The sequence below is a fragment of the Thamnophis sirtalis genome, unplaced genomic scaffold, assembly GCF_051295495.1.
Source record: "Thamnophis sirtalis isolate CommonGarterSnake01/CBP01778 unplaced genomic scaffold, rThaSir2_p1.2 scaffold_1, whole genome shotgun sequence".
NCBI lineage: Eukaryota > Metazoa > Chordata > Lepidosauria > Squamata > Natricidae > Thamnophis > Thamnophis sirtalis.
Window position 1 is genome coordinate 53,184,794 of NW_028261381.1, and position 10,225 is coordinate 53,195,018.

Below are 10,225 nucleotides of genomic sequence, written 5' to 3' on the forward strand. Positions count from 1 at the left end.
TTGATACGGAAAAGGCAGATCATTTTTCAACTTAAATGTTGATGTCTCATGAGCTGATGACCATCACTGCCCAAACAAAACAAATAACAATAACTTAAATCATCGTCATTGGATTAATAATGCATTATTATGAGAGCATTTAAGGTTGTTAACATCTGTGACCTGATGTCTATTTTTAAATAGTTTTTAAAATGAGAGACAGATCTAGATCTCCCCTCTGTACATAAAGAATTAGTTGCAGAAGAGAAAGAAAAATGAATTTTGATTGAAATTTTTTTGACCTTCTTTCCATTCTAGTATGAATGTGTAAATGAGTGGATCTTCTTTGGGCTACAATGTTTATTTGTTTTCTAAACTGATATCTGGGACAAAATGGCATCCATAGCAACTTCCCAATATCTGGCAGGACACATTTACACATTCATACTAACTATCCAAGATGGTTTTATTTTCCAAGAATTATTCTCTGGCAATTTCTTTCTATTCTAAAATTTGCTCTGTTCCTATTTTGCCTGTTATAGGCCGTTTCTTTCCTAAAATGTTGGTAACATAAATAAATATTGTCACATGATGATAATGATGATGGTTGAAAAAAGCATGGAAGCATATATGAATGTTTTAATATGAAACAATTACAGTTTACTACTTAAACAAGTGCCTTACAATGTGTTGTCCATGTAGGTTGGGGTTTCTAGAAGTTGGAAGTTCAGCATATCTGGAGTTCACAATTGTGGGAAATACTGAACTTTCCCACTGTCAAAAAGCTTCCCAGCATTTAAATCACTGCAGAGATTAAATGAATGCAGCCTAAGCCAGAAGCTGAAGACACTTCAACCATGCATTATTTTGTAGAGTATGGGGGCTTTGCAAAGTAATCCTTGCTTTGACAATAGGGATTTTAAAAACACAAATCTGTTTTCCTCTTTAAATAATGGAGGGAAGACACAAGGCTTAGCTATCAGGCTGTTTGGGCCAGGGCATCAGAAGATATGTACACTGGGTTTGGCAAACTATCTAAAGATTAATTAGCTCAAATTCTGGAGAGAAAAAATACTACAGTGGGAATGAGGTGTTAGTAGTTCAGAGAGCAGAGACCATATTTTTAAATGTTTAAAAATAGTGAGAGAGGCCTAATTCAAAAATGATTTGAATGGCTGCTTCAATTGATGAAAATATTTTTTTTCTGCCACTAATGCCATTTTCTAAATAAAAACATTTACAGTACTTTGAAGATTCTGATTCGGGTGGTTCTCTTTCAGTGAGAACAATTAGGATCAGCAATTCAGTTGTTAAATTAAACAGTTACTAAGTGAAACCCTGTGCTTATGATGTTATTTTAGCTTTCTTTGCTTTACAGACCTGAAAAGACAAAAATGTGAGGATTTGTTGCAAAGTTACTTTTTCATCGGCAAGTAATTGTTAATGGTCACTAGGCAGTTACTAAATGAGGACTATGTGTATCTTTCTTGTAAGGGAAATCTTTCTAGGATTCAGGTGAAATCGGTATATTTTTCATTAACATGTTTTTCCAATGCTGGAGTCTCAATCTGAATCAAGAGGATTATTATTTGAGTTGTACAAGTAGCTTTTGATTTTTACATTTTAGCTCAGGGTTAAACAGGGCCTGCCTTCTATCTTAAAGGAGTTCTGGCTTGACCTAGGAAAGTTGTCAGAAATTCCTAAGTAGGAATATCACTAACAGCAAATAAATTTTCTTGGAAGTCCACTATTAGCAATTTTGCTTTGAACTGTGAAATTATATGGGAAACATTTGAAGCCTCATACAATATTCTACATAGGCTGAACTTAGTAACTGTGTGGTAACAGGCTCTCCATCACGTACAGGGCATGTGGTCCATGCATTCCCAACCTACTACCTTCCAGGATCACAGCTCCTAGTTTTCCAAAGCTCTTTCTTCACTAATAGTTTTCATGAGTGCTAGAATCATGGTTTCCATGGTTCTCAAGCCAAGATTTCAAGCAGTTATGTCCATCTTTTCTATTCTTAAAAATAGGTAATTTTTTCCTGCTTTTATCAACAGGATCCTAGGGCAACAATATGGTGTAGAGGGGAAAAAGCATTTGTGTTCTACCACTCCTTTTCTGGGAGGCAGGGTGACAAGAAGACCTGTTGTGACCAAAGTGGAATTGAGTTTCTGGGAAAGTCATGTCTCATTCCCTGGTCATCATAATTTAGACACTGACCAATATTATTGTGGAAAGATTGGCCTTCAACCCATGAAGCAAGATATTTGATTACCAAGGTATCCTGAAAGACAGAATGGGGACGATCACCCAGACATCCCACATTTTTCTACTAACATGGTGCGAGCATAATGGTGCATTAAGTCAGGAATGAAGAAAGGGCTGAAGGAGGGTGACAACTTGAAAAATGCTGCCCCTAAATTCCAGACAAACATACCCCCTTTCCTTGCTAAGACCCTCCAGAAGATGCATATGGGTTCTGTAGCATAAAGTCACGATGGGAAGCATTCTCTCAATTGAAAATGGCCACCACGACCCACGTAAGGTATTTTATCCCAATTGTCTTCAGTTTGTAATATTCTTTTTAAAGCCTTGTTTTCCACAAGGGGTATTTCTGGTAAGAATATTGTGAACCGATGGCTGAGGAAGAGCAAAAGCATGCTTGTTTTCAGTTAATCTTGGGATTTGCAGGGCCCTAGGCCATGTTCCCCTGAATTGTTTGCTCAAAACATTAGCCCTGTGGAATTTAATGGAGTTTGCACCTGCGCTAAGTTCCCTGGCCCTTGTCCGACCAACGGTTCCGCATTCATGCTTCCATTCAACAGTGCATAAGCATGTTCAGCAATCAGGCCTTGATCCCCCAAGCTAAAGATACTTTTTAACAAAGCTTTTTCCAACAGTTCAGCATAACTGCAAGAAGCTGCTGTAGTTCTCAAACTTCTTTTTTCTCTTTTGTTTTATTTACTTAAACTGTACACAAATGCAAAATACTCGGACAGCAAATGTAAGTGAATGTTGTTTGGTATTTAAATTACTATGGAACAGAACCTACAAGGGACTTTATTAAATAAACAACAATTTGGGGTGTTTTTTTTTCCTCCTCCTCCTCCTCCTCCTCCTTCTTCTTTAAACGATGCATGTCTTGGAATGTCTCCAACATAGGAGGGCATAGAGAAGGTACTGATCCAATGACAATGGAATCTATTTTGTACCCTGAAAAGAAACTGACAGGCCTTAGTGTTCAGTATTGCTGTGTGACTGTAGATACTGCGGCCTTGCCATCTGATAAAAATTATAAAGTTGTTGGCCTCTTTGGTTCCAAACTTTTCAGTATAATATATTTTCATTGTATCCAGTATTTTTTGCTGGTATAAAAATAACCTTCCCCCCCACCCCCACCCCAAAGGATAGTTTCTCCTGTCTAAGTCATGCAACTACATCAGTGCAAACATGAAAACCAATCACTCGCTTTTAAAAAAAGAAGCAAAAGATTTAATTTCAAGTATAAAAAAAATATAAAAAGTACCGTCTCATTTCAGTCCAGTTTCATCTCGTTTGGGTTGACACTTTTAAATTGCATAGCTCATGCGGCACTTGTTTTTAAATCTAGAGAACAGTGAGCAAAAGGAAGTGCACCATCAAGTACCAACCAGTCAAGGCATTGAAATCTGCAAGTGCTATAGGAACGTGCATTCAAGCAGGTTGCGAGTGCTGTAGTGGAGCATGGATTTCTGAGCTCTGCAGCCACCCTTGATATGGAAGTATTTGGAAACCAAACTAAAGGTAAATACCCTCTACTTGTGCATTCTCTCTCTCTCTCTCTCTCCCTCTCTTTCCCCTCTACAGGATGTACTAAACATTCTCACCGTTTCAAACACTGTGCGCTACTCCTTTCCCCAAATATATCCACTATGCGATTGAGATTTCTCTTATGGCTCATAAGTTTACTTGTGCTAACACTGGCTTCTCTTTCCTTCTGTCCTCTCCAGCTGTTCCCATTGTCATCTTACTGTTACTCCAAGCATGGAACTTTAACTCCAGGTTTTGATGTTGCAAATCTTTTTGTGAATGTAGTACGGACCATGAGCAAAACTAGAACAGGAAGGGCCAAGTCCTTTTTTTTTTTTTTTTGACAACATAACAGGGATAATTGTCCACGTGGATGGCATGTCCAATAAAGCATAAAATCATGCTGATCTATCATTCAGAAGAATACAGCTACCATTTCCGATATTAATCCCATGGTACTGTTTCTCCCTCTCTCTCTCTCTCTTGCACACACAAGCATGCATACATACATACATATAGTTAAGAGAGAGACAGGTTTCATTAGTGTGTTCTCTCCAGGAAGTGCTATATGCATATCTTACACTTCCCAACAGGAAGAAGGACTTATCTTGCACAGAGCAGGTAACCTGCTGCTTCGATTTAGACCTTAGAAATGATGGTAGTTGGTTGCTTGTTTGGTCACTGAAATGCTTGTCTGTTGAGCATGTAGGATTTGTTTTTTTAAAAAAAAACAATTTCATTTCATAGGGCTGGCTGAGACAGAGAAAAAAATCTACTGGTCTGTATGCATATATCACCAGCAGACATTGAACTCCTTTACATAATGCCTTCCTCCAAACTGGATCACACAGTGTGTGCGTTCATGTCGTTGTGTGTATGTGTATATAAGAGTATGTGTAAATATGTGTGTATGTACGTGTATGTACGTGTATGTACGTGTATACACACACACACACACACACACACACACACACTTGTGTCTTTGGGTATATAGGTAGGATTAAGTAACTTGAAAGCATTAGTTTATATGTGGTAGCATACTTTTAGTGTCCAGGATGCATTGACTGCCACTGTCCTGACAACAGAGTGCAATTGATATATATTTATATGTATTTTCAGTGCTATTGCTGCCTTTGTCACTGTTGCCTCTGCAGTAGGGTTTAAACATCCATGCCCAGAAGGAAGAAAAAGAGCAGTAGTGCATCTAAATCCATTCAGTAGGGGAATCTTCTCACTCTCCCCTCACCTTCCCTGCCCCCACCCCCGCTCCTTTCTAACACCCTTCTCCAGATCAGGCACAGCCACATTCTTCCACAATCATATTGGGAACGTCCCTCTTCACGATGTTGTATTCATCATCAAAGTACAGCATGGATATTGTGCTAAGTTTGGTTGGAATGCAGCAGGAGTTCACGGTGCCTGGGTTCAGCCCTCGCATGCGGTACTGATTCACGACTGCTGTGTGAAAAGAGGAAGCTGAGCCCGGGACTCCAGCCAAATAGGCTGGGCAGCTCCCTTCACAGTAATTCCCATAGTAACCCGCTGGTGCTATGATCCAGTCAGTCCATCCGATGATCTTAAAGTCAATGTAAAACTCTTGCCTGCAGCATAAATTGGTCCGGCCATCGCATTCCAGACCTCTTTTCCGAATCCTGTGCTTGTTGTCAGCCAATCGGGCTTGCACCACTAAAAAAGGCCGGTGGGATTCATCCCCAGAATCCACATAAATTGGCAGCACTGAATACTCTTCACAGCCTTCACACTGAATGTCCAAACTCAATCTTCTCTCTCCTTTCTCAAACAGAGCTTGGATTGCTTCTGTCATAGGAAATGTGTGCCAACCACTTCTTTTGAGATCAACTTTCTTTTCAACCACATTCCACTTGTTGCTGGTGTCCGAGTCTTGGAAATACACTTTGACTCTTACTTTTCGCCGGCTGCCTTTCTCCAAGACGTAGGGAAGCAGCTTCAAGTAAAGCCACAAACTGGCTTGCACCACAAACAGATTCTGATTGCCTTCATTAGAAATGAAGAAATAGAGGCGCATTCTAGAGGATGACAGGTCATCTGGAAAATAATGGAAGGGGGAGAAAAACATTAATGTTTTTTAATGCTTGATGTTTGCGTTAGGTTTTATGAAGGAAAAGAAAAAGAAAACGAATCGTAGATCAAAATAAATGCATAATATTAGTAAGTGCCACAAACAATATACATAAATGGCTAAACTGAAAAGAGGGAGAGGAAAATATACACCATCAGCTATAGATTGCAAAGTAGTTCAGTGGCTGAATCAGTACTAGAAAGCCATTATAAAGTAAATTCCCAGAGAGAAACTAATAAGGGTATATAAGGAGAGGGGGTGGGGAAGCCAGATCCTTAGAAATCAGTGTATAAGCAATTAAGTTCAGATAGATGGAAAGTCATGAAAGAAACTCAGAGCACCTGGATAAGTGCTAATTGGTTTTTTTTAAAGTGTTGGCCTGGCACAGGCACCCCTCCTGTATAATCTTCCCAGAAAGCACAAATTGTTAACAATCAGGGAACAGGTTTTTTTTCCTTTGGGGAAAGGATTTGGTTACAATTTAGATGCACTGTAAACTCACCCAGTAGCTCTATAATTCTTGGGAAATGCGAGGACTTGCTGAATTTGTCCACTTGACCAAAGCAAATTCTTACTGGGATTGTAAAAGTGTCTGATTTTGATTGTTCCAGATTGCAAATAGAAGCATGTTCCTTTGTATAATAATATTAAGACATAAAAGTGTCAAGAGAAAACCTTCTAGCACAACTATCTCCTTGACATTTTAGCTTTTAGAGGGCTGGGGTGAGGCGAGTTATTATTCAGTAATATGAGCCTTACCTACCAGTAGCTCAAAGGGTTTGCATTAGTAATAGCTGAAATGACAGGACAGTTGCATTTGTCATCATTGTGCCCAAAGATATATCTTCTCCTGCCACCTTAAATTCTCTTTTGCACCATTCTTAAAGGCACAGGATGCCTGTCTTATTTATTTACTTGGCATCTGGACACTTAAAGAGAACAAGTCCTCTTGTACTCCTTGCAGCTCTTTCGTTTAACTAAAGGATGAACTTTAGACATTAATCGTTTATAAGTCCCACACCATTTTTTCTGGGTATTAAGCAAGTTTTCACTGCAGCCAATGGGTGACAGATCTGCACTTAGTCATACTTAGAGTAGTTCTTGAAATCAATCCGAGTTAACTTAGTCAAGACTAATCAAGTCCCATTGATGTCAGTGGAATTAATTCTGTATCCAACATAACGCCATTGCTGTTTTCTTTTCTTTGAGATTAAAGCAGGAAAGCAGATGCCATGAGCAACTGGTTGCTGCCTTCTGGTTCATATTTATAATATGGACACTAAATGGAACAAGCTGGCACCAAATCTATTACCCAAACACCTCTGACCTAGAAATCCTAGGCACATCTATGTGAAACTCAGCAGGTCTACCTTTGAGTAAATATGCACAGGATCACACAGCTCCAAAGTTTATTCAATATTCTTCATTCTGCTTCAATTCATTCCAATCCAATTCTACATTGTTCAGTATGTTGAAAAGAAAAGCCCTAGTGCCTGGCATTGTCAAGCCAAATTGCAAATCTTTATATTTTAGACCTAGTTCTTGCAATGACACAGGATAATGTATGGGATGGATATATTTTCTTAGTCTATACTTTGCAGGAACATGATGAAGAAAATATCCTACAGTGTGTTGAATGTGTATTTATCATAAAGCTGTAGTTCCAACACAGGCAAACAGCACCAAACCTTTAAAGGTAACAATAACATGCCATGATAAACAGGTTAAAAATTATAATTCCACTAGAGAAAAAAGACTAAATTTTAATAGTTTAATCCTTCTCTTATTTTACTCACCCAGGTAATGAATGTATTCACTTATCCCTCTATCTCTTCCTGCCCTGTATGTATTATAATGATTTTCAACCTTTTTATCTTAAAAGAACCCTTTTTACAATGCCTGCTCTTCTGAGGAACTCTTGAACTTTTGGTATGAATACAACACTGTTGCAATTAATTTAGAAGCACATGTCATAATCACACTCAGCTCATACACAGGACTCTGTTAGTCATTGCTTACTTAGAACTCGCTTAATATTCATGTATATATATCTGGAAAGGAAAGCTTGTTTATCATCTTTTCATTGACAAGTTCCTTAACTTCTAAGGAATAGCGTACTTGATAATGGTATTTACACTGGTGGTTTTCCTAGTTGGCAGCTGTAGAATACAGAAATGTTCACATAAACTATCAGAGAAAGGTGGGTTAGACAGACAGATATGGTTTATGAAGAACAGTAAGAAAATCTCACGGATATGCAAGAAGGTAACTTCAGCAAATTGGAGCAGCTAAACTGGAGATGTGGGATAGACATGGTGCTATTAAAATAGAAGGATCAACAGAATCATAGAGAAGTACAGAAGTAGGCAAAAAGGGTGGACATTACACCAGAGAAAGAAACACAAGATGAGGCGATATTGTTGTGACTGGGGAAATGAGAAGAGGAAAATGGATTAAATGCTATCACAAATGCAATATTAATAGGTGAGAATACAGGGTAATAACAGATAATTTTTACTCATTCATAACTTTATACTCTGATTTAACGAATACACAAGTGGATGCGTATGGAATAGGAAGTAGAAAGTCTTGCAGAATAAAGGATGCATACAAAAATGATGTGGATGGAATCACCAAAGGTGTATGCGGTATGTATGTATGTATGTATGTATGTATGTATGTATGTATGTATGTGAGGAAAATAAGAGGTCAGTGAGTGGATGGATACCCAGAAGACCCTGTCTGAGGCTGAAGAAGAAGAGGGAGCAGGAGAAACTCAAGTGCTAGGCAGGTTGAAAGTTAGCTAAAAAGTTAGAAAGGTTACTGAGCAAATTAAGTCAATAAAATAGAGCAAGTTCCATTTTACTAGTTGACAGCAGGCACAAAAGGAGAAAAATCTATGGCCAGGAAGGCGGGTGGGGCAGGGGGACGTTTGAAGGATGAGAATGGATTCAGGACAGATATTCTTTATGACACAAGATTAAAAACAAAAAACCAGGATATGGAACATTCAGTGGTATATAGAAAAGAACCAATGCATAGCAGAAGAAATTGTGATTGGGTTCCGCATGGTAAAAGATTTATTCTATGCCATGAGGACAGCACAGGTTTCTGACAGTAGCCCTTATAAACCTATAGCCTGTGGGGGGGAAATATGACAAAGTGACCTGATCAGCAGAGCCTGGAGGACGGGTGGTAAATAGACGGGATTTTTGCAGTAGGCAAGATAACAGAAGGTTAAGGTACACACCTATTAGCCCCCTACCTATATATCCATTTAAATGGAGCAAGTACTGCAAATAAACAGAGGATCAAACTTAAGCAAGGGGACAGAAACCACGGGTGGAGAGGGAATGGCGGGGTGCGGAACACCTGGGTGCAGAGGGTAGATCAGAGCGGAGCAGGAGTTACAAAGGTGCGACAAGAACTTAGCCCACATGCTGAAGAAATAAAGACGGGTGTGGCAGCAGTCGGAAACGGGGAAGTGAGGGAGCGCAAAGCAGAAGGATGGGGTTGCATGGATGGGCCGAGCCAGGACGGCACCGGTGTGGAGGAAATGCACAGGATGGGAAGACGGGGTCCCCGCAAGGGAGAAGCAGCAGCAGGAAGCAGGCGGAGGAAAGACCGGCGGCCCCCAGAGGGAAGCGGTGGGATTGCAGGATTGCTTGGGGGGGGGGGGGGAGACGAGATGCTCGGACCGACGTTCCGTGGCGGAGGCGACGGATGCTCGGGGCCAAGAGGGCGAAGCGGGAAGGTGCATGGGGGGGATGCACGGGCGGTCCACCCACCTGTCTCGGCGAAGCTGATGATCTCGGAGACCTGCTGGTGGGCCGCGGGCCCCCCATTCGCCTGCCCGTCCAGGTTGGGGATCTCGACGCGCCCGTCCTCGCGCAACTTGCCGGCGTGCAGCTTGCGCAGCGCGGTGACCAGAGCCGCCTTGGGCACGGCGTGGGTGATGTTGGGCCGGTCGCGCATCTGCAGGCGGTTCAGAATATGCCTCTTGATGGCCTCCAGGAAATCGCCGTCCACTTCGCCGGGCTCTTCGGGTGGTCGGCGGAAGCCGCAGGAGGTGCAAGTGTCCAGGGGTGCTGCCCCGGGAGGCGTCGGCGAAGCTCCGGCGCTAAGCATCAGCCAGCACGCTTCCGCCAGCAGAAGCAGAAGCGAGGCGGTCAGGGGCCCCTTCCGATCCGCCCCGTCCATGCCGATCACCGTGCAGTTCCGCCGGGAGGTTGCGAGGTGAGCCAGGGAGCCGGCCGGATCGGACGCGCGGAGCTCAGGGCGGTCGGTAGAGCGACAGGCAAGCCCCAACAGAAGAGTACCAAGCGGAGCGAAGGCACGATCTGGGCGAGA

At 41.4% G+C, this 10,225-nt stretch overlaps 1 protein-coding gene across 1 annotated transcript; it reads right to left on the bottom strand.

The window, feature by feature from the left end:
• Nucleotides 1-4,699: 4,699 nt before the first annotated feature.
• INHBB (inhibin subunit beta B) lies at nt 4,700-10,081 on the bottom strand. Its single transcript, XM_014059526.2, has 2 exons — nt 9,664-10,081; nt 4,700-5,841 (listed from the first exon to the last, which is right to left on the bottom strand). Exons 1-2 carry the CDS (start codon nt 10,073-10,075, stop codon nt 5,066-5,068), a joined length of 1,188 nt encoding a protein of 395 aa, XP_013915001.2. The 5' UTR covers nt 10,076-10,081; the 3' UTR covers nt 4,700-5,065.
• Between the last annotated feature and the right edge of the window lie 144 nt (nt 10,082-10,225).

Bases quoted from the DNA above. Each gene is read 5' to 3' on its own strand.
- INHBB (XM_014059526.2), bottom strand. From the start codon at position 10,075: ATGGACGGGGCGGATCGGAAGGGGCCCCTGACCGCCTCGCTTCTGCTT. The intron at 5,842-9,663 runs GTGGGTGGACCG...ATTATTTTCCAG, and splicing joins CATCAGCTTCGCCGAGACAG to ATGACCTGTCATCCTCTAGA.